Genomic DNA, 23,643 nt, shown 5'->3' with positions numbered 1-23,643 from the left:
TACACAAAAAATATAATAATAATAATGATGATGATAACAACAGGGGTGTGTGTGTGTGTGTGTGTGTGTGTGTGTGTGTGTCTTGGCAGTAGTTTGTATGTGCAGGTGTGTGTGCTCCTGTGTGGATGTCTGAGGACAACCTTGGACGTCGGTTCTCCCCTTCCACCTCGTTTGCAGCTTCATACGTCAGGTTAGCTGGTCCACTAACTGTCCGTGGTTCTGTCTCTGCCTCCGTCCTAGGAGGGATGCACACAGGCTACAGACACCGATGCTGTCCAGCTCTTTCATTAAATGTGGCTCCGCAGAGCTAAAACTCAGGTTCTCCGGCTTACAGGACAATGGTTCTTCCCAGCCCGAGGACTCCTTGTTTAATTCAGTAACAGGAAGAAGGTTTGCTGTAGAAGATCCTGTGGAGAGAATCCAGAGACGCTACCGCGCCAGTGCGAGGATGGCTGCGAGGACCTCTTTCTAAAGCGTTGGCTGGTACAGGGAGTCATGCCAACACGGGATGAAAACAAACCTCACTTGTTGAATGGCCAGAAGAGACCATAGCTGGGGGAGGAGAGGTGAATGCTTGGGAGATCCGAAGCACAGAGCCAGTGAGGCCTCAGCCAAGGCAGCGCTTGGCACGTTTTTGATTGCCAGAATGTAGTGATGTCACTTGCATTTAACAACACCCAGTTCAGCCCCCAGCCCCCGCTCCCCCCTCCCAACAATGAGCCATTCAGCTGCAAATGCCGAAGGGGCCAAGGTAAAGCAAACCTTTGCTGACTGATGAGATTCGTTTTAACAACCGTTCTGCCAGGCATCTTTATTCTCTGCTAAGGTGGCAGAGGTTGTAGGACTAGCCAAGGATACAACACCTGGGACCCAGGGCTCGGGCGCCACCATCTGTTAGCTTTCCTGAGGGACCCCGGCCCAGCATGCTTCTGCTACTGAGGAACTAGGGTCCCCTCCTTGGGTTCTTTTTTATGTCATTGATAAAAGACTTAAAGAATGGATGCAAAAAGGATCTCAAGGACAATTTTATTAGAGTTTAAAGAAGAGCAACAGGGCAGACAAGCTGTAGATTTTGGCAGCCACCAGGAGGAGGGAGATGCAGACAAGGAAGCAGGCAGGAGAGACAGGGTAGCCGTGGTGGGCACTATGCAAATTCATGGCAGGAAGCAGCTACATGCTAGAAAGCAACGTAGCTTCAGAGAAAAAGTGAGAAAACCCAAAAGGACAAGGAAAGCATGTGAAGGCTTTTGCCGTTATCCAAGAGAAAGAGGTAAAAAAGAGGAAAAGGAAAAAGTGTTCGTTTTTTTTTGTTTGTTTTTGTTTTTCAAGACAGGGTTTCTCTGTGAAGCCTTGGCTGTCCTGGACTCACTTTGTAGACCAGGCTGGCCTCAAACTCGCAGCAATCCACCTGCCTCTGCTTCCCAAGTGCTGGGATTAAAGGCGTGCGCGTCCTCACCTGCCAGGAGAAAGTTTAAAAAAGAAAGAAAGAAAGAAGGAAAGAAAGAAAGAAAGAAAGAAAGAAAGAAAAAAAAGGAAGTGGGTGGACTTATCAGAGCTGCAAGGCCACTGTCACTTAGGTAACTGCAATAATGACAAACTTTCTGGGAAGGAAAGGGACATCGTCTCGGTGAGGGTATAATTATTCTTCCCATCCTTCAGCATGGCTGTGGGTGAATCAGCTTCCTGTAGGGTGACCTCCTGGCAAAGTGATTGACGAGAGTTGCAGTCACACCTGTAAGTGTATAGTTTTCAGGCAGAAGTTAGGAGAAGAAAACACAAAAAAACCAAAACCAAAACCAAAACCCCGGAGCTTCCTCCTGGCATTGCTGGGCTCTGGCCCAGGACAGAACCAAAGACATTTTCAGCTTTCAGTCAAAGAAGAAGCTGATCCCTGAACTTCCTAGTCAATTTCTGCATCCTGGCCTCATTACTGTGGCTGTTTGAGATGCATGGTTGGATGAAGATGTACCGAACTCCAGACCATGGACAGGGAAAGAGGCTGTGTAGGAGCAAAAGCAGAAAATTCACAATCCAAGGTGAGATCACTGGAAGAAAATGATGAAAAATTGGTGGCATGTCAGTAAGATGTGTAAAAGTAACTTTTATTCTCCTGGCTCAGTTATTGTCTAGGAGGCTTACTTCCTCCTTCAGCTAAACTAGGCCTAGTCCTGGAAGCTTCTAGCCTCTGTACAACCTAACTTAGGCCTAGAATGTTTTCAGCCTCTGAGGCTTACTGCTTATTAAGCTCGCCCTTACTTGTTCTTTCTGAGCTCTGGGCTGGCTGGGTCAACTCAGCTGTTTTCTCTCAAACTCTTTTCCCAGCTGACTTATTCAATCTGGCTTTTTTCTCAGGCTGGAATTGCACTGCTGGGCCTCAAACCAACTCAGAAATCTGCTCTAATCTTCTGGCTTCTTCTCATTTTCTGGCTTGTTCCATCTTCACCTGAGTTCTCTCTCTCTCTCTCTCTCTCTCTCTCTCTCTCACTCTCTCTCTCTCTCCTCTCTCTGCAACCCATCTCTCTATTCCTGTCCTGGTAAAACTGCCTGCTCTCTCTGAATTGCTCCCTTAAGTAGCTTCCCTTTCCTCTCTCTTCTCATGAGAGTTAGCCATATCCAATTCTGTCAAATCTTCTCTGATTCATCACCTTTTCTGACAGTTAGACATCACTCTCCAACATGGGTGCTTCCTTCTAACTAAGTTTACTTTTGTTTTGGATTAAAGGCATCCACCACCACGCCTGGACCTTAGCTTTTCTTTACCTGATACTTGCTCTATACCAAGCTGGCCTTGAACTCAGATCTGGTTGCCTCTACTTCCTGGATTAAAGGTGTGTTTCTATTCCAGTGGCATCACACAGACCTAGATCTTTGGATATGATCTCTTGCCAGCTGGATCACATTGACCTAGAAGGTCTTTGGATGTGATCTCTTGCCAGAACAGCCATGTTCTGAATTAACATTCCTCTCCAAAGATGCCTGATCTTTTCTCTGGTGGTGGCCTGGGTCATTTTTGTCACACACACACATAGGAGAACTTTTGGGTATGAGTAGATCTGAAAGTGCCTGGCTTGCTTGGAAAGGGACAGTCTCAGTGGTTTGTAGAAAGGTGTATGGGCAACAGACTTGAAAAAGAATGCTGGTGGCAAACTGCTGGAGATGGAGGGACAGATGGGACTCCATCCTGTGGCAAGAGTTTGGATATGGACACAGTTGCCCCTATAGAAGCACTTTCCCTCCTGCCCATGGGTTGAAATAGGCTGCTTTTAAAAGCAGGGCACTTGGTGCTGGAGGGTTTTCATTGAAGGCTGAGCATTTTGCTACAGTTTGGATGGCACGGCCTACTGAGAAAGTGGGAGCAGATGAAAATAGCAGCTTGCACAAGCTGTCCTTTTGGGTGCCTATTTAAGTACACAGTAAGTGAAGTCATAGCACAGATATTCCTATGAGTAGCTGTCACTTGATGCTGGCCCAAATAGGGTTATTACTACAACTCCACTTTTGAGTGGACCAAAATAGGCTGCAGTGTGGGCACGGGGCACGCAGAGCCACAGTTGCCAGCTCTGGAATGGACGTCATCACCCTAGAAGGCACGAGAAAGGAAAACAACCAATTATTCATGGTACCGTGCTGGCCAACTAGTGCAAGGAACGATCCTGTCCCTGTTAAGTGTTTACAATTCATATATCCACACGTGTGTGTGTGTGTATGTGTGTGTGTGTGTGTGTGTGTGTGTGTGTGCGCCTGATCACACCCAGGACCTCACACAGCATGGTTTTTATAAAAGATACAGCCTGGGTGAGGCGAGACTGAAACAAATAGGGAGCTGGCTCTAGGGCCATGAGAGCTTCAGGTCCACAGAAAACCTTAGAAAAGCCCTTCCCTTACAGTGATCTGATACTTTGCTTTGATTTGGTCAATCAGAAAAGGCTGCACACTCATGCTCCTTCTCATCTCCCTAGGCATCAGCACAAATCTAATGTTTATGAAAAATAAAATCAATTTGTTCTCTCAAATACCCTAGTATTTAAGAATGTAGGTAAAAGGTCATAATTTTACCAGGTAAAAGATTATAATCCCTTTTCTATGAGACATGTACACAAATATCTACAAACAAGAATATGTTTTTTTTTTTGGTTTTTGTTTTGTTTTGAGACGGGGTTTCTCTATGTTATCTTGGCCGTCCTGGACTCTCTTTGGAGACCAGGCTGGCCTCGAACTCACAGCGATCCACCTGCCTCTGCCTCCCGAGTGCTGGGATTAAAGGCGTGCACCACCACACCTGGCTTGAGAATATGTTTTTTTAAGGTTACAGTGAGATGTATCACTGACTTCAAGTAATTTTTTTTTTCAAGACAGAGTTTCTCTGTGTAGCTTTGGTTGTCCTGGGACTCACTTTGTAGACCAGGCTGGCCTGGAACTCACAGCGATCCCACCTACCACTTCCTCCCGAGTGCTGGGATTAAAGGCATGCACCACCATCGCCCAGCTGCCTTCAAGTCAATTTAAAGGTTTAAATAACAAAGAAAAGATCTCAAAATGAAACGTCTAGAGATGAGACATTCCCAGGCTCTCTGATCCAGGCTCTGGGCCAGTCAAGAATGTGAGCAGCTTCCAGCTTCCTGCTCTGCTGTCTCCAGAGGCTGGTCCTTTGGAACCAGATAGTGGCCGTTTGTTCCTCTTCCAAGGGTCAAAGCCTAACAGGATGGTGAAGGGAATCCAGGGAGAATTGTTCCCCAACTGTGCATGGATGGATGTCACGGGTAGGATGTTGGCCTAGTGTTCACAAGGCCCTGGTTTATGACACTGTCACTGACAACAATTCTCTGTTACAAGAAGACCCACATACAGGATATCGCCACCGCCCCCCTGTGCCCCCCCTCCCGTGGAAGGAGAGGAGTGACTTTTCAAAGCTGCCCTCTGACCCCCACAAGCATACTATGGCACGCTCCTCCCTCTTGCATGAATACAAGTAATACAATGTTGTTTAAAAAAAAAAAAGTCATCCTCCACCAGGGGTGGTAATGTACCTACTACCTTAACTAACTCCTCGGGAGGCTAAGGCAGGGGATCAGTTGGGATCAGGAATTTGGGACCAGCCCAGGCTACATAATGAAACTCTTCCCCCCACCCCCACTGCTACCCCCACCCCCACCCCGCCCCATGACAGGAAAAAAAGAAAAAGATTCCCTCCTGAGACTTGGGAGGGGTCCTGAAGCATGAGACTGCTTCAACACAACAACCATCGGTAAGAAGATAGGGTGTGAAACGGTTTTTAGTGGACAGCTCAGGATGCCCTGCTACGCATAGTTAAAAGGGAAAAATTCAACTGGGGGACTTTCTGGGGGGACCGTTGGAAAGAGGATACAAATTTCAGCTGGATGGAGGAATAAATTTAAAAATTCTGTCGTATACAGCAGGGCAACTACAGTCTCTTGAACAGGGGGGTGACAACCTGTGCAGCAAAGTGACTACAGTTAACAAATATATTGGAGTCTTTAAAACTGCTTTGCAAAGACAGAAGGCTAGAAAAATAAAACGGAGTAAAAAATTCAGAGTTAAAGATGAGAAAAACCTAGATGAAGCAGAGACGAGGACAATATAATGAAAAGAGGAAGATGAGGGCTCCACTGAGCCACTAAGGGCAGAAGAGCAAGACAGACTGAGATAGGCAGAGACCTCGAGCAGATAAGCTCTGGGCATGAGCCTTTGGCCCCTTAAAAGCATGCTTTCAACAGCTGTGTTGTAAAACACCAGATGAGGCCACAAAGTCAGAACTGACTGGCGAGGAGGTCATTATTACTAAACCAAGCTAGAACCAGCAGGGCTAAAGAAGACTTCACAAGTGAGGAGCATAGGGGACCGTGACCGAAACAAACACGCTGACCTTACACAAGCCCCCTGGCTCTGCTCACCCTCGATTCACTTAGAACTCCCTAATTTTGGAGGTCACCCAGGCGAGCTACACAGTGAGTCAGTCTCCTAACAGCTTTGAGGAGATAGGGAGATAGCTCTTTGACACGGGGGTTGCCAAGCTTAACCTTCGCAGCAACTTGAAGACCTTGCTTCTTGAAAACACTGATTCTTCACTGTACCTGACTGTTGGCTAAAATGGGATAAGAGTCTTGGCATCTCTGTCTTCACAGTTTACCTGTCCCTTTGGCTGTCCCAGGCTTTCAGGAAGACTCTCCTCAGCTCTGCGCATAACGTGTTGATAATTTAACATAAAAAATTTCACCCCAAGACCTGGTCTAATGACTCCTGGAGAAAGTATGTGTTCTCTCTACCCTGGCCTCGTGTTTGCTCAGTAACTGAGCATCTACAGCATCTAACCATAAGACCCAGAGCAAACCACAAGGCCAGGACACTTACAGAAGATGATGCTACCAGCTGTAACACAGCAGTGCTTGAATCAACTTGACAACTTATTGAACACCTCCAAACACACACACACACACACACACACACACACACACACACACACACACACACAGAGCCAGGGTGTTTGTGTATAAGAGAAATAACATCTTCAATGACCACACTCATGACAGATGGACAGTTATTAACCTCCAGGTCCCCTAGAAAATCAATGAAAGTTTACTGATATGTTTGTTTAAACAAGCACTGGTCACCTTTGTTCAGTGCTAGCTCTGTTTGGCCCGAGTCAAATGACTCGAGTGAGGGTTCCAATTGAGAGCCTTGCCTATCTGGGTGAGTATGTGGCTTGGTCTCATCTTTCACCTCTTCAATGGCACGTGCTTCTGTTGTCCAGGATCGAGGGGACCACAACAGCTAAGACAGGCAGTTCTGAAAGAATGGTTCTTGAAGCAGCAACAGCAGCTGCAGCCTGGGGAGTGACTAGAAATGCAAATCTGGAAAACCCCCACACTGGGGCAGCTGAACCAGAAACCTGGGGGCGGGGCCAGATAGCTGCCTTAATAACCTCTCCCAGAGACTCTACTATAACTGGAAATTTGAGAATCAGAAAGGAAAAATGAAAGTTTACAACATTAAAAATCATAAAACTTGATGGGCGTGGTGGCACACGCCTTTAATCCCAGAAGTAGGGAGGCATAGGCAGGCGGATCACTGTGAGACTGTAGCCTGGTCTACAAAGCGAGTCCGGGACAGCCAACCAAGGCTAACACAGAGAGATTCTGTCTTGAAAAAGAAAAAGAAGAAGAAGAAGAAGAAGAAGAAGAAGAAGAAGAAGAAGAAGAAGAAGAAGAAGTTGTTAATAGGCATAATGAGGGGGAAAAAAGGCTCCAAGGTGGCTATTCCCATATCAGGGAAACCAGGTCCAATGGCAACGTGGCTCCCAACCGCTCTCAGCTTCTCAACTGCTCCATCAGAGCTAAAACCAGTGGTTCTCCTGCAGGATTCACTTTAGAACCACTGACCCTGCCCACAAGTTGGAATCCCGGGGGGTCGGAGAACTGGCATCATGAGGTGACCCCAATATACAGCTGTGATTTTGAACCATAGGTTTGGATGGGACCCCTGGACTGACACAGTCATAGCCTTGGCCCTGGTTAGACCTCAGAGCTTTGCTGGGTTCAGTGGGGGAAGGATGCTAAAGCTTTGAGGTCACCCTCCTAGAATGGGTCCCCGATCTCCGATGGACACTGGGGTTCTGTATACAGCCCCGAGTTCCGTAAGTGGGAGAGAGGTCTGAGTGTCCACAGAGGCTGTGGCTGAAGGATCTGGATAGGGTTCAGAGAGGAGAAACAAAGATGACGCAAGAGAACAGTGAAGCCTTTGAGGGGAAGCTAAAGGAAACAGAATGGCTGAGCCCGGAAGTCTGAGAGACCGCCACAGCACTCCTGTGGAGCGAGTACTCGCTCACACAGGATGCTCGTCTGCTCGGCTCCGTTTTCACTAAGGATGGAACAGGAAGGCAAATAGATGTCACCCTACCTGTGTAGGTCTTTTTCAATTTGCTAGAAATTTCTACCTCCCTAGAGGCACTTACGCTTGAGACCATGAGCTACCGAGTCCACTTGACAGGGATTAGGATAAACTGAGAAAATGCCCTGAAGCTTGAAGAGGCTGCTTAGAGATGCTTCCTCCTCCAGTGCGCAATAAAAACAGAAGCACTTCCCTCTAAAACATGACTTTCAGAAGTGCGTTATTTACCGGTTGGCGAAATGGCTCATTAAGTAAAGGCACCTGCCGCTGAACCTCATGGCCTGAGTTACAACTCCAGAGCCCACATGTAGGAGAAGAGAGTTGACCTGCTGGGTTTGGTTTTGTTTTGTGTTTGTTTGTTTGTTTGCTTGCTTGTTTTTTCTGATCTCACCTCACAGGTAAGCTGTGGGATGCACTCTCTTCACACACACACACACACACACACACACACACACACACACACACACACACGAGACTTATATATATTGTTATACTGTCATAATTAAGCTATTTTAGACACTGATTTCCATCGTACCTAAATTTTGGAGCTCTTATTACAAGGAATGGTAAGAACAGTTTACAGTCACATGATTCCTTAGCTTGGTGACAGTGTTTGGCCGATGAGACAATCATTTGAAATCAAAGAAACACATTATCTTCCCACTTTTCTTTCTTTAAGATTTTATTTATTTATTATTAAGACTACACCTACGTACACCTGCAGGCCAGAAGAGGGCACCAGATCACATTACAGATGGTTGTGAGGCATTATGTGCTTGCTGGGAATTGAACTCAGGACCTTTGGAAGAGCAGTCAGTGCTCTTAACCTCTGAGCCATCTCTCCAGCCCCATCTTCCCGCTTTCTAGACAAGGGAGTGGAGGCCTAGAGAAGGAGAGCGGCTTCTCCGTGGCCTCACAGTAACCTGCAGATCGGCTACGATTCCAGAGCAGGTGATTCTCAGCGTCAGGCCCTTAGTCAAGCTGGCCACCTGCCTCCTTTAGCAGGCAGAGTCTTGTCGCAGCACACATCGCTGGCTCCACCCGGGTGCTGACTCAGCAGGGCCCGGGTGGGGCCTGAGAAGGCTGAACCGCTGGCGCTGAGAGCCGCTGCCTCACACCGCTCACTTCACACGCCCGCATGCCTGGTGTCTCCCCTCCTCAGGTCAAGGAGGAATGAAGCCGGCTACCTCCCCTGGGCCTCACATCTTGTATGCTTGGTGAGCACCCTATTCAAGGACATCTAAGAATTGAGTGTTTATAACGATTTCTTCAGGCTCCTTGGGCTCTGCAGGGTAGCAGGGGAGTGGAACACACTGACTCATAAATCTAAATGATTCATCACAACAGCGTACATCGCATAATAAATGCCTGGAGAAATCAATGAGCAAAACTTCTGTGTTGCAGCGGCACCTAAACACCCTCAAAAAATTAATAGCTGGAGTTTGAAGGCTTCAGGAGAGCAGTAAATTGTCTAGCAAAGCGCTGCCCCGGTGAAGCTGTGTGCAACCCTAGTATGGCGGAGGCCCCATGCTGGGGGGCTCGCAGGAGGAAGGCTGCAAGGGCCAAGCCAGGGTCTCTGGGATGACCGCTCAGGTCCAGGACTACCTGGAAGGCTATTTCTCTCTAGTGAAAGATCAACCATAAGAGTGCCTGGTCCTAGTGAACCCGCTCAGCCGCACCCAGTTCAAGGGAGTGGTTCCCCCACCCTCACCCCACCCAGTGCCTAACCCCTCCTGTATTTTCACCCGCTTGTGGCCTTTTTTTTTTTTTTTTTAAGGATTGCAAGGTTGTTTATTAGACCTGAAAGACCTGTTAAAGACAGAATATTCTATTTGAATTTCAGAAGCTGCCTCCTGCCTGTGGCCTTTAAAGCCTTTGGAGTGGGGAAGGGAAGAAACACCTCTCTTGGGGTGTGGGAAGGATGCGGGAAGGGAACTTTTGAGGAAGCAGAGGGGCAAAAATAATTTGAAACCAGAATATCTCCAAGCCTGCACATAACATTCCAGAAGCTTCTAGGACAGGACCAGGGATGTGAAAGCCATTTCCTGGCCAGGCAGGCCCCACCCTGGAAGTACTTCACCCAGGAGAACAAGGAAGTCATTACTCACAGAGCCTCATGATGGTTAGTGGCCCAACTGGATTGTTTTCTAACCAGCCCTCAGGGAGAGTCACAAAAATAAGTGTATTTGGGGGTTCTATCTTGGGTAGAATGGCACCCCCCCCCCATGTTCTGGACTCTTCTGAGCTTTAATTTGTCTCAGTCACTGTCTTGTGGCATGGAGTAAAATGAACCAATTCCTAGAGCCTGTCCTTTGAGCTCAGGGACTCCACGTCCACTTCTGTGCTTTGGAAATGAATTTCTTCCATATTCTTTGGTTTGCTTGCTTTTTGTTTTGTATGTTTGTTTGTTTTGTTTTGTTTTGAGACAGGGTTCCTCTTGTAGTCCTGGCTGTCCTGGACTCCTTTATAGACCAGGCTGGCCTCGAACTCACAGAGATCCACCTGCCTCTGCCTGCCGAGTGCTGGGGTTAAAGGTGTGCGCCACCACACTCAGCCAGTATTCTATCTTGGTCCTGTTTCCGATCTGACTCTCCAGACTTGCTTCCTCCTTAAGGCAAACATTTTTGTTTGTGTTTTGTTTTTCAAGATAGCATTTCTCTGTGTAGCCCTGGCCATCCTAGAACTGGATTTGTAGACCAGGCTGGCCTGGAACTCAAAGATCCACCTGCCTCTGCCTCCTGAGTGCTGGGATGAAAGGTGTGCGCCACCATTGCCTGGTCTTTGAGGAATGTGTGTGTGTGTGTGTGTGTGTGTGTGTGTGTGTGTGTGTGTGCGCGCGCGCGCGCGCTCTTGCAAAGCTTCTGTTCTCAGCTTCAGCTGGCCTTCCTATTGGGACTTAAGTTCATATTTAGGCTCAACTCTTTGGCTGCAGAACAACTGAATTCCACGGTGTGCTGTAAATATTTATTTTTCTGTATATTCTTGTGTCTTGACATCTTAATTTTTCTAGCTGGGAAGAGATACCCCCCCAAAAAGGTAGCAACTGATTCTTAGCAATAGCAAGGATCTCTTGCTGAGAGCGTGCACACCTTTTAAAGACAAACTAACCAACCAGAGATAGCCTCCTTCCTAGGAGGCCCTGGGACTACACTTCAGCAAGTTTAGCCCTTCAGCAGGTTCAGGCAACAGATGGAGCGAAGCTGTTGTCATAGCTCATAGCACACCCAAACCACCCTGACCACCAACACCCTGAGAAGTTCATCTGCCATGCCTTCCCAAGGAAGCCACAAGGCAGGTGCCAGACTCCTGCTTCCCACACCCCTGTCTCTGAGCTGGACATACTAGTGCCTTCCCCAGGTAGCTCGTGTGACCTGCTACATATCCTGTCTGGTCTGGAAACACTGATGTCTTCCCCAGGTGTCCTGAGTGGCACGCCATGCTTCCTGTCTCTTGCACCAAAACTTTTTCCCTGTGACTTTACTTTGTCTTCCACCCTTTCTCAAAGGGTCTACATTGACCCAAGCCATAGACATAAGAACAGAGCAGGACCCCAGGAATAATCTGCCTGGCGGAGGTCTCCGGTCAACACCACATATGCCAGCTCTTGGCACAGCCTTGGTGTCTTCTAAGCACAGCTAAGGCTTGGGGACCCACCCGATCTGTCCCATATCTGGGGATGCCAGAAGATAGGGGCGCCTGACAAGAATCTAAACTCTGGAGACCAAGGTGGCATTTTGGAGTCACAGTCTACTTCCTGTGTCATGCTTGTTGCGTTTCTCAGTGAGGAGGTCCACTGTGATGCTTCCTACTTCTCCTTTTTTTTTTTTAATGTACAAAACAATGGATTTCTTTTGCGACATCTCCATATGCTTGTAACATTGTGCCTTCTTCATGTCCCCCACCCACTTTGTCCCTGCTTCTCCTCTCCACTCTTCCTGACTGCTGACAGCCCCTCCTTCCCAATCCCCCATGGGCCCCTTCTGCTTTTGTGTCTCACACACACACACACACACACACACACACGCACGCACGCACGCACGCGCGTGCGCATCTAGATTCTGCGTGAGAGAAGTCATGCACTATTTTGTCTTTCTTTACCCCCAATTACCCTCTCATTTCATCTCTTCTCTCCCCTCCCTTTATGCCTTCTCCTCATGTAGTCTCCCTTCTGCTTTTATGACCCTGGTACATACATGTATAAATATATATATAGTCATATATCCATTTAGATTCTGTATCATGAGAGAAAATACTGAGACTGGCTTATTCCATTTGACATAATGGTCCCCACTTCTATTTGCCTTCCTGTAAATGACAGAATTTCATTTTCTTTTTTTTTTTTTTAAGATTTATTTATTATGTTTACAGTGTACATTAGATCACATTATAGATGGTTGTGAGCCACCATGTAGTTGCTGGGAATTGAACTCAGGACCCCTGGAAGAGCAGTCAGTGCTCTTAACTGCTGAGCCATCTCTCCAGCCCAGAATTTCATTTTCTTATAGCTGAATAAAATGTCACCCTGTGTATATGAGCCAGGCCTGGTAGTACACACTTAAAAAAATTTTTTTTTAATTTTATGTGCTTTGGTGTTTTGCCTGCATGTATGTCTGTATGAGGGTGTCAGATCTTGGAGTTACAGACAGTTGTGAGCTGCCATGTAAGTGCTGGGAATTGAACCTAGGTCCTTTGGAAGAGCAGTTAGTGCTCTTAGCCGCTGAACCATCTCTCCAGCCTGGTAGCACACACTTTTAGTGCCAGTACTTGGGAGGCAGAAGCAGGTGGATCCTTGTGAGTTTGAGTGTAGCCTGATCTGCCTATTGAGTTCTAGACTAGCAAGAACTATATAGCAAGACCCTGCTTCAAAACAAAACAAAACAAAATAGCCAGGTGTGGTGGCGCATGCCTTTAATCCCAGCACTGTCAAGGAGGCAGAGGCAGTCGGATCGCTGTGAGTTCGAGGCCAGCCTGATCTACAAAGCAAGTTCAGGACAGCCAAGGCTACACAAAGAAATCCTGTCTTGGGAGAGGAAAAACAAACAAACAAAAACAAGCAAAACCTATCTATTTTTATTTAAAGGTTTATTTATTATGTACACAGTGCTCTGCCTGCATGTACATCTGCAGGCCAGAATAGGGCATAAGATCGCATGATAGATGGTTGTGAGCAACCACTTGGTTGCTGGGAATTGAACTCAGGACCTTTGGAAGAGCAGTCAGTGCTCTTAACCTCTGAGCCATCTCTCCAGCCCCACAAAAACTATCTAGAGCACATATTTGTGTTATCTGCTTTTAGAAAAAAAAAAACCTGCCCACACTGAGCCATAGTGCACGCATCAACAGCTCACTCCTTGCTCTTGTTGTGTGTGCTGTGTGTCACAGGGCTGCACCACAACATGTTCCTCAGTTCATCACAGGTGGAACTCTAAAGAGTTCCACAATCGGGGCAGCTTACTTTTCAGACAACCAGGATGGCAGCCTGGGAAGACACCAGAGCTGCACGCTGCCGGGGCTGTGATGGCTCCTGCCCTGCCAGAGATGGCAGGAATCAGGTGACAAGAACCTTCATCTTCAGAGAGTCCCTCAAGCTTCCTTCTCTGAGCCTTGTTTCGAGCTGTGTCCATGAAGAGAGGGGACCAGAGGAGGCTGGAGACGGGTGGAAGGCTTCGGATGAGACTGTGCTTTGAGACAAGGCAAGACCCTGCAGAGGGAAAGACAGCTGACAGGCTTTTTTGGGGGGGGAGAGGTGCTTGCATGTTTATTTTTATGACACTAGCTCTTGGAATCTGTTTTTTTTCAGAGGCCTTAACCTTACTTAACCTTCAGTGTAGACACAGATCTCTAGAGGATCTTGTAGAAGGCAGATTTCCATTCTCTAGGCTTAGACAGGGATCCACAGCTATCCAACCTCAGCAAGGTTCAGGAAGACTTCCGCATTACTGAACTTCAGACCATGATGTGATGAAGGGCCAGTACCAGCTGTTTAATCAACGATTTAATAGTTGCTTTAGAACAAGCATTTAATCGCTGCTTATAAAACTCCACCAAGTGCAGGCTAATGCAGCCCTTCCTCTCTCCTGCAGATGCCCTGTAGCTCCTGCTAGCAACCAGGGCCCCAGACACCCCAAAACACTCCTACAGGTGTTTTGTGCTAGAAGATTCTAACACACACACACACACACACACACACACACACACACACACCTTAACTATTTTGGTTCTGCTGCCCTTTGCAGGTTTCCCCACCTCCCTGCTCTCTCTCCTTCTCTTTCCCCACCATCTCCTCGCCCCCCCCCCAAGCACATGCTCGTCCTCCTCCTCCTCCTCCTGCGCTGCTCCAATAAACCTGCATTTATATATAATATAGCTTTGTCGCCATTAGCTCATTCCAATATTTAATCAATCACTAGAAGGACAGCTTTGCAGCTAAGGACTGCAGGAACGTGCTATAGACGGACCTGGGGATTAGAGAGCAGAAAGGGAAGGCAGGGCAATGGCAATTAGAAGGAATTCTTAATTATTTTCCCAATTTTGATCCTGTAGGAGCCCAAGGGATGATTGGAGAACGTGAGGCATGTTGTAGGTTTAAACTCTGATCCCACGGAAAACTTTCCAGAGGTCTCGCTGGCCCTGCTGATGAGTTAAGTGTTAAAATGCTCCCGGGTGACTCCAAGGGAATCTTTCTTCCGCAGGGACCGGACTATCATCGACCTTTCTAGGCAGGAAATGAGCTGATAATGGGACGTGCGGAAATCACAGATGCCTGGGTATAAGGCTTTGATAAGGTGATTCATTTAATCATGCAAATGAATGTTTATCTCCTGTAATTTGCAAAGCACCTTGGCTACAGCCTCTTCTCTCCAGGGAGGACCGGGAGGAGAGCGGCTGTGTGAGCTCTTTCCTATCCGGGAGGGGCGATCCGGACGTCTTAGGGAGCGAAGACAGCCAGCAGCTGGTGGTGCTTAGAGCACCTGAAAACAGACTGCTGGGAGCTGGTGGGGGAGGGGAGCCCAGTGGAAGCGTGGGGAGCAAACGGGGAGGGAATGCCCACTGTGTCTACGGGGAAAGGCACTTGTTCGCTCCTGTCTGGAGCCATGAATGGTACCAGGTGGGTGGGCGGGCTAAGGCCAACCTCAATCCTGACACTCCTTGAACTGTAGCTAGTTGGAGTGACAAAGGTGACCGAACTGAGATGTTGCTTGAGGCTGATTCAAACGCAATACGCCGGGCTGGAGGAGCCTTAGGCACGTCCAACCTTCTGACTCTGCAAAACAACTGGTATCTTCTACAAAGTTCATGGTCAGTAACCGTGAGAGTTACAGAAATATTACAGGAAGAGAGAGAGAGAGAGAGAGAGAGAGAGAGAGAGAGAGAGAGAGAGAGAGAGAGAGAGAGAGAGAGAGAGAGAGAGAGAACTGATGGATTAAATAATCAAAATGAGCTAATGGCCACGAAGCTACAATGCAGGTTTATTGGAAGCAGCGGGGGAGGGGAAGGGAGAGCTCCCGCTGGGGGCCGGGGAAGGGAAGGAGAGAGGGCAGGGAGGTAGGAAAAGGGCCACGGGGGCCAAGGGGAATGGAACCAAAATGTCTCCTCTGGGAGAGAAGCCCCGCCCCTAGGTGGAGGGCAGGCCATGCCAGCCACGCCCTGCAGCAGGACCTTACAAAAACCTTGTTATGTTTTATGTGTTGGGCCACATTCATAGCTATCTTCAACCATAAGAGGCTACATGTGGCCCTCGGTTACAGGTTGAAAAAACATCGCAGGACAGGATGCTACTGTGTCCAGCTAGGTGTGCGAGCCTAGGGACAGGAGTATGAGAGGAAGCAGGGACTGGGCCTGCCCGGTTTTTTTTGGTAACAAAGGGAGAACAGTGATTGGGCAGCCACTCCGAGACATCCTGGGAGAGCAGCAGTGCCCACCTGTGAATTTAGGCTGCCTTAAAGACTGAGCCTCTTGGATGAAGCCATCCAGCAGGGGTTAGTGTTGAAAACCCCTGGAGGGGGTACCCACAGGGCACCTCTGTATCTGTTACACAGACAAGCAAGCAGAAACAAGCTTTCATACTTCACATTGCCCTTCCTACCTGTTGAGTTATGCAGGCCGCAAGGGCAGGGGATGGCACGTCTAGGCAGGGGATGGCACAGCTGGGCAGGGGCAGGGGATGGCACGGCTGGGCAGGGGCAGGGGATGGCACAGCTGGGCAGGGGCAGGGGATGGCACGGCTGGGCAGGGGATGGCACAGCTGGGCAGGGGCAGGGGATGGGCACGGCTGGGCAGGGGATGGCACAGCTGGGCAGGGGATGGCACAGCTGGGCAGGGGATGGCACAGCTGGGCAGGGGATGGCACGGCTGGGCAAGGGCAGGGGATGGCACAGCTGGGCAGGGGATGGCACGGCTGGGCAGGGGATGGCACAGCTGGGCAGGGGATGGCACAGCTAGGCAGGGGATGGCACGGCTGGGCAGGGGCAGGGGATGGTACGGCTGGGCAGGGGATGGCACAGCTGGGCAGGGGCAGGGGATGGGCACGGCTGGGCTGGGCCTTTTCTGCTGTGTTCTCACGTTGCTGAAGCTCACCCCTTCCTGTGTCCGCAGACTGAACACTGGAGCAGTTTGCAGAAGGCAGGCCTGCAGTTAAAAAGAAAGACCTTAGGGGGGAGCTGGAGCAATGGCTCCGTGGGTAAGAGTGCAAAGATTCTAAGTTCTGCTCCCAGCGCCTACATCAGCCAGCCTCGAAGCTACCTGTAACTCTAGCTCCGGGAGATCTGACACTCCTTTTCTGTCCTCCAAGGGCATGCGAGGGCACACATATATGCACACACATACAAACACGACTACATCTGTGTAAATAATGGGAAACCTGTTAGGCCTACTGTACCAAAATTTTTTATTTGGATTTACCAATCAGGCAATTCTCAAAGGAGAACAGTTCCGAGAACTCCAAACAACAATGTGAACATGGCAGCGAGGCCCAGGAAACACCCTAGCAACTACAGCCCCATCACTCAAACCATGAATGGTGCCGGGTGTCAGTTAACTGTGATTAAGCCCATTTTCCTCTGGTTCTGGGCCCAAGGCAGGTGCCCAAGCCATGCCCATGGCATCTCACAGCCTTTATTTCTTCGTGAGGAAGCCATTAGGAAGAAAGAGAGAAGTTGTGCAACAAAGGCCCTGGAGTAAGTAGGCTTTTTTCTTGTGGCCATGGTATCTTTTTAATGCGTCTGATGTACCAGGGCTCTGCAGCAACCACTGTAGAGTGAGACTGTGACCCCTTACAAAGCCTGCCTTCTGCAAGCAGCAAAGACAAACAGGCAGATACACACACAACACACGCAGAGATGGAGAGATAGGTGTTGGTATGCAGGCTATTCAACTGGTCCTGACAACGTCCTATGTCACCACCTACCTGTGCCAAGCACAAAGGATATAACCCTCCTGCCACCCCTCCAGCCCCCCTCCCCCAGCCCCCGCCATGATCTCTGTCACCTCCTTGGCTTTTCCCCCTCTCTGTCCCCTTGGGGCACCCCTTCCCAGGCTTCTTTCTCTCCCCTCTTCCCGTCTGCAATAAGTCTCCTTATACCATATATGTTGCGTGAAGGCCTATTTATCAATATTATAACACAGAGGATAGAGAAGGAGATGAAGGAAGATAATAACCAGGGACAGGAAGTTACAAGAGTGAGCTGCCCTGACGTCACAGAAATAACTGGACAGCTCGTGTCGTCAGAAGTCAAGAAGGGGAACGCAGGTGGAGGAGATGAATCTGGTAACTCAGGAGTAACCTTGAAATTTAGACAAATTTATTTCAAACCATTTCAGTCAAGAAGTGTCAGAGAAGGGGGAAAGGAACATGGTGCTGAGAACAGGGGTGAGGTCTATATGAGGATGGGGTGAGGTCTATATGAGGATGGGGTGAGGTCTATATGAGGATGGGGTGAGGTCTATATGAGGATGGGGTGAGGTCTATATGAGGATGCGGTGAGGTCTATATGAGGATGAGGTGAGGTCTATATGAGGATGGGGTGGGGTCTATATGAGGATGGGGTGAGTCTATATGAGGATGGGGTGAGTCTATATGAGGATGGGGTGAGTCTATATGAGGATGGGGTGAGGTCTATATGAGGATGGGGTGAGGTCTATATGAGGATGAGGTGAGTCTATATGAGGATGGGGTGAGGTCTATATGAGGATGGGGTGAGGTCTATATGAGGATGGGGTGAGGTCTATATGAGGATGCGGTGAGGTCTATATGAGGATGGGGTGAGGTCTATATGAGGATGGGGTGAGGTCTATATGAGGATGGGGTGAGGTCTATATGAGGATGAGGTGAGGTCTATATGAGGATGGGGTGGGGTCTATATGAGGATGGGGTGAGTCTATATGAGGATGGGGTGAGTCTATATGAGGATGGGGTGAGTCTATATGAGGATGGGGTGAGGTCTATATGAGGATGGGGTGAGGTCTATATGAGGATGAGGTGAGTCTATATGAGGATGGGGTGAGGTCTATATGAGGATGGGGTGAGGTCTATATGAGGATGGGGTGAGGTCTATATGAGGATGGGGTGAGGTCTATATGAGGATGGGGTGAGTCTATATGAGGATGGGGTGAGGTCTATATGAGGATGGGGTGAGGTCTATATGAGGATGGGGTGAGGTCTATATGAGGATGGGGTGACGTCTATATGAGGATGGGGTGGATCTGTATTTTTGAGACAAGGTTTTTTGTGTAGACCTGGCAGTCCTTGAACTTGCTCTGTAGACCAAGCTGGCTCACATTCATAGAGACCTGCCTGCCTCCGCCTCCCAAGTGCTGGGGTTAAATATGTGCACCACCACTACCCAGCATGGAGACTTTTTTTTAGTTTTTTAGACAAGCTGTCCTGTAATCACTCTGTAGACCAGGCTGGCCTTGAACTCACAAATATCTGTCTGTCTCTGCCTCCCCAGTGCTGGGATTAAAGGGGTGTGCCACCACTGCCTGGCTCCAGCATAGATTCTTAAATATTTTAATTTAATTACATGCCTGTAGAGGCCAGAAGAGGGTGCCTGACCTTTCCACTTGGAACTGGAGTTACAGGCATTGGCGAGTCACCAATGGGGTCTGAGTCCTCACGATGGAGCAGCAAGCTCTCTGAACATCTGAGCCATATTTCCAGCTCCAGTTCAGGATGGTTTTAAAGATGAGAGCCTGCTGGCATGTGGGTTCTCAGGGAAAGAGGAAAGCAGTGGAGCAGGGGTGGTGAGAGATGGAGGCAGAAAGGCGAGGATACAGCACATGCCTGCCAGGCCCTGGCTTTCATTCTCAGCACAGAGTAGGGGGGTTTGAGGAAGCAGTTAGCAAAATAGAAACAGCAAGAGAGTGTCAAGGACCGTGTGCCAGGTGACACACACCTGTCAACCTGGGGACGCTGGGTCAGGGGGACCATGAGCTGGAGGCTAGCCTAATTCCTTGGAACTCTGCTGCACCAGGTCAGTATCCCTGGTCACAGCATCATCGGGCCCTGGGAAGGGATGACTTGATGGCCTAATGCCCAGTTTCCAAGTGACATACTTCGGTTTGCAAATGTACTCAGCCAAACCTGAAGATGTTCAGAAACTAGCTTTCCTAGTCTACAACACCAGCCTCCCTTAAAGCAAAGCAGACACACAGACATACACAGACACACACACACACACACACACACACACACACACACACACACAGACATACACACACCACATACCACAAAGACACAAGCATACATACATATAGACAGACAGACAGACAGACACACACACACACCACACACCACACAGACACAAGCATACAGACAGACAGACACACACACACATACATACAGACACAATCATACACACATACACACACACACACAGACACACACATACAAGATACACACCACACAGACACAAGCATACACATACACACACACACACCACACAGACAGACAGACAGACACACACACACACACACACACACACACACACACACACACACACGTGAGCGCGCGCACAGCCCAGGGCTGACTGCTACTGAACACCACCTAACTTTACCCCTACACTCTAGACAAAGGATACGCATGCAAACTTTTGCTAGTGTTCTGTTTTCCGTCTCCTGTATGACTCTTTTTGGAAAACACCCTGTTAACTTACATCTTTAAAAAAGGAAAGTGCAGCCAGGTGTGGTGGCGCACGCCTTTAATCCCAGCACCTGGGAGGCAGAGGCAGATGGATCTCTATGAGTTCAAGGCCAGCTTGGTCTACAAAGCAAGTCCAGGACAGCCAGGGCTATTACATAGAGAAACCTTGTTCTGAAAAAACAAAAACAAAAAACAAAAACAAGAAAGAAAGAAAGAAAAAAAAAGGGGGTGGGGGGGGAGGGCCGGGCATGGTGGCACACACCTTTAATCCCAGCACCCAGGAGGTAGAGGCAGGCGGGTCTCTGTGAGTTGAAGGCCAGGCTGGTCTACAAAGTGAGTCCAGGACAGGCAGGGTTTTTACACAAAGAAACCCTGTCTTGAAAAACAAAAAATTAAAAAAAATAAAAGGAAGGAATTCACGAAAGTCAGCCTGGAGCCCCAAATCCTCCAGCCATTCATTTTTCTTTTTTTTTCTTTTACTTATTTAAAAAATATTTTATTTATTTATTGTATATAGAGTGCTCTGCCTGCATATTCACCTACCTGGACACCAGAAGGGGGCACCAGATTTCAGTATAGATAGTTGTGAGCCACCATGTGGTTGCTGGGAATTGAACTCAGGACCTTTGGGAGAGCAGCCAGTGCTCTTAACCCCTGAGCCATCTCTCCAGCCATTTACCTTTTTTTCTATCCACTATTTATTCATCATTCATTGATTTGTCTATCACATCAACAGAGAAAAGACAGAAATCTGCAGGAGATGCTGAAATCAGCTCACAGTGACTCAGGCAGAGGCACACTTAGATGCTCTTTGCTTTCAGCCAAAGACCCATTCTATTTGTTCAAGTCACCTCAGGCCTCTCTGCCCTCAAAGTCTATCCCTCCCTCCCTCCCTCCCTCCCTCTCTCTTCTCTCTCTGTCTCTCTCTGTCTCTCTCTGTCTGTCTCTCTCTCCCTCTCTCTCTGTTTCTGTTTCTCTCTCCCCCCCCCCATCTCCCCGCCCCCGCAGCCCCCCAGGGGAGAAGCTTTATCTGCCAGTTCTGGGCATTAGGCAAGTCCATGTGGTGACAGAACACTAAAGACTTTACCAGAATGCCCATCTGGAACCTTCCCATATTAATTCTTGCTATCTTGCTATCTATCCACCATGGCCACAGAACATGAGAGTTTATAACTAGGAAATATGTGTTTAATTTCAGCTCTAAGAAGGATTTTATTTGAGACCTCCCAGTGCCCGATGGCTAGACATCAGGCCAGGAGGGGACAGACTTGGGAGCTAGAAGTCATCATGACTTAGAAGTGTTAAGTGTATACCTTGTTCTTTGAAGACCTGGTACTTCCTGTCTCTGCTCCCCACAGTGCTGTGGAAAGAGACTCATACTGGGGTAACACAGCTTCGCCTGGCTTTTTATATAGTGCTGGGATGCAAGCTCGGTTCTGTTTGTGGAGCAAACGCTCTTACCCACTGAGGCATCTCTCCGGCCCCTGGTGCCCCTCTCCCCACCTAAGAATATTGTTAGTAAAAGGAAAAAATGATTGCTGTAAGTTGAGAAGACCTGGCACGTGCCTATCCAGGGTACCACACCGTGGCTATAGACACACTGTGACCAGCCTCCCACACCCCCGGCACAGCTCTCACTGCTGCGTGTTTCCTCATGATGAACTGTATCCCTTCGAACTATGAGCCACATTAGACCCTTCTGCCTGAAGCTACTTTTGTCAGGCATTTTGTCTGAGAATGAGGAGATGAGTAAAGAGAAGAGTAACTAATATAACAATGTTGGGTATTGTTTTTCTTTGTGCTCCCTAGGGATTTTCTTCATGTACAAATTTATTCATTTTACATAATTATTTTTTAAAAACCCACAGTGGCTATTTGCATTCTTGCATTTTTCTTTCATTTCCTAACACACACTTTTCTATTATTCTCTTTTATTTGTAAAAGTTTGAATATATATGTTTATTTGTAAAAGTTTATATATATATATATATATACACATACATATATATATCTTTTATTTACTTATTTATTTATTTGTTTGTTTGTTTTGTTTCGAGACAGGGTTTCTCTGTGTAGCCTTCGCTGTCCTGGACTTGCTTTGTAGACCAAGCTGCCCTCGAACTCACAGCGATCCACCTGCCTCTGCCTCCCAAGTGCTGGGATTAAAGGCGTGTGCCACCATGCCTGGCCCTATATATAGCTTTTAAATGGAAAGTTGTGGCACATAGCTGCAATCTCAGCACTCAGAAGGCTGAGGCAGGATGATTGTGTGTTTGGAGTCAGCCTATGCTAGATAACTTAAAATGCATTTTTAGAATTTAAATTCTCCTCTCCCTCCCCCTCCCCCATTTTCTCTCCCTCTGTGTACATGTGAGTGTGCGTGGAGGTCACAGGACAGGCTACGGGCGCCCATTCCATTACCTCCTTCCACCCTATGTGTCCCAGGATCAAGCTCTGGTCATTAGGCACTGGCAGCAAGCAAGCACCTTGATCCGCTGAGCTGTCTCACTGGCTCCTGATGTTCTGTTTTCAACACTGTGCTTATAAAGCCCAGCCCTACCTCAGGAGAAGGTAAATACCCACTCTCATTTTCTTTGACTTGTTTCAAACAATGGCTTTCCGACCAAGTGAGAAACGTTACATGAAACTGAGGCAACTTAATCTCATGATCTCATTGATTATCTAGCTCAATACCTACTTTGCAACCTGCTTTTAAAAATATACCTTTTAGCCAAGGCTAACACAGAGAGACCCTGTCTCAAAAAAACAAAACAAAACAAAAATATGTGTGTGTGTGTGTGTGTGTGTGTGTGTGTGTGTGTGTGTGTGTGTGTGTGGTGTGTGTGTGTATGTGTGTATGTGTGTATGTATATGTCTGTGTGTGTGTGCCTGTGTGTATGTGTATGTCTGTGTGTGTGAGTGTATGTGTGTGTGTGTGTGATGATTAGGGAGGAAGAGATATTAAGTTAGGGGAGAAGAGAAGAGAGATTAAAGAAATACGTGTAGCATGATGGCAGAAGAGCGAACTGTTAGGGGAGCGAGGGTGCAGGGGAAGGAGATGGCAGTGCCGAATGACGTGAACAGGATGAAGTATACTGACATACGTGTGTGAACATGTTAAAGAAACCTGTTAGTTTTCAGGCTGAATTTAAAATTAAATACAAGTAAAAAACCACAAAACGTGTTTAAAGGAACTGGTTTTCTTATTTATCGTGTTCTAAGGAATTTCCTTTTGTAAATGATGTCCTTGGCTTGTGAGGTGCAGTGTTCAGATGGACAGATGAGAAAAGAGTTCCGGTAAGGTTAAAATCGAAGGTCACATGTCCTTTGGCATGGCTCATTGGCCATTTTAATCCTGTCACTCAGAAACAGCGGTCCCTGCTCCGAAGGGTCTTGCAGCGGCTCTTCAGCTGTGTCGGAACTCGAGACTCTGAGCAGTGAGAGTCACAGGGCTCAGGGGCCCCTCCCCTTCCTTTCCTTGTCTTTACTGGCTCTCTGTGTTCGCTGACTAAGAGTCTACGAATTCACCATCTTTTTTGAGCACTGCTAGGGAATCCAGGGCTTTGTCATGCTCAGCATGTGCCCTCCCATTGAGCTAC

At 48.0% G+C, this 23,643-nt stretch overlaps 1 protein-coding gene across 1 annotated transcript in view; it reads right to left on the bottom strand.

Moving 5' to 3' along the window:
- The window catches only part of TMEM154 (transmembrane protein 154), a gene marked incomplete at its 5' end in the record, with an annotated part of 71,759 nt that extends 55,058 nt beyond the window's left edge, over window positions 1-16,701 (bottom strand). The window contains 2 exons of the mRNA XM_084768448.1: window positions 16,468-16,533; window positions 16,648-16,701. Of these exons, the coding sequence (XP_084624574.1) occupies window positions 16,468-16,533; window positions 16,648-16,701 (120 nt within the window). The remainder of the gene's footprint in view (window positions 1-16,467; window positions 16,534-16,647) is intronic.
- Window positions 16,702-23,643: the final 6,942 nt, after the last annotated feature.

Source organism: Acomys minous (assembly GCF_964271855.1).
Source record: "Acomys minous genome assembly, chromosome: 19".
Taxonomy (NCBI): domain Eukaryota; kingdom Metazoa; phylum Chordata; class Mammalia; order Rodentia; family Muridae; genus Acomys; species Acomys minous.
The sequence above is the reverse complement of the archived record's forward strand: the minus strand, read 5'-3'. Positions and strand labels throughout refer to the sequence as shown.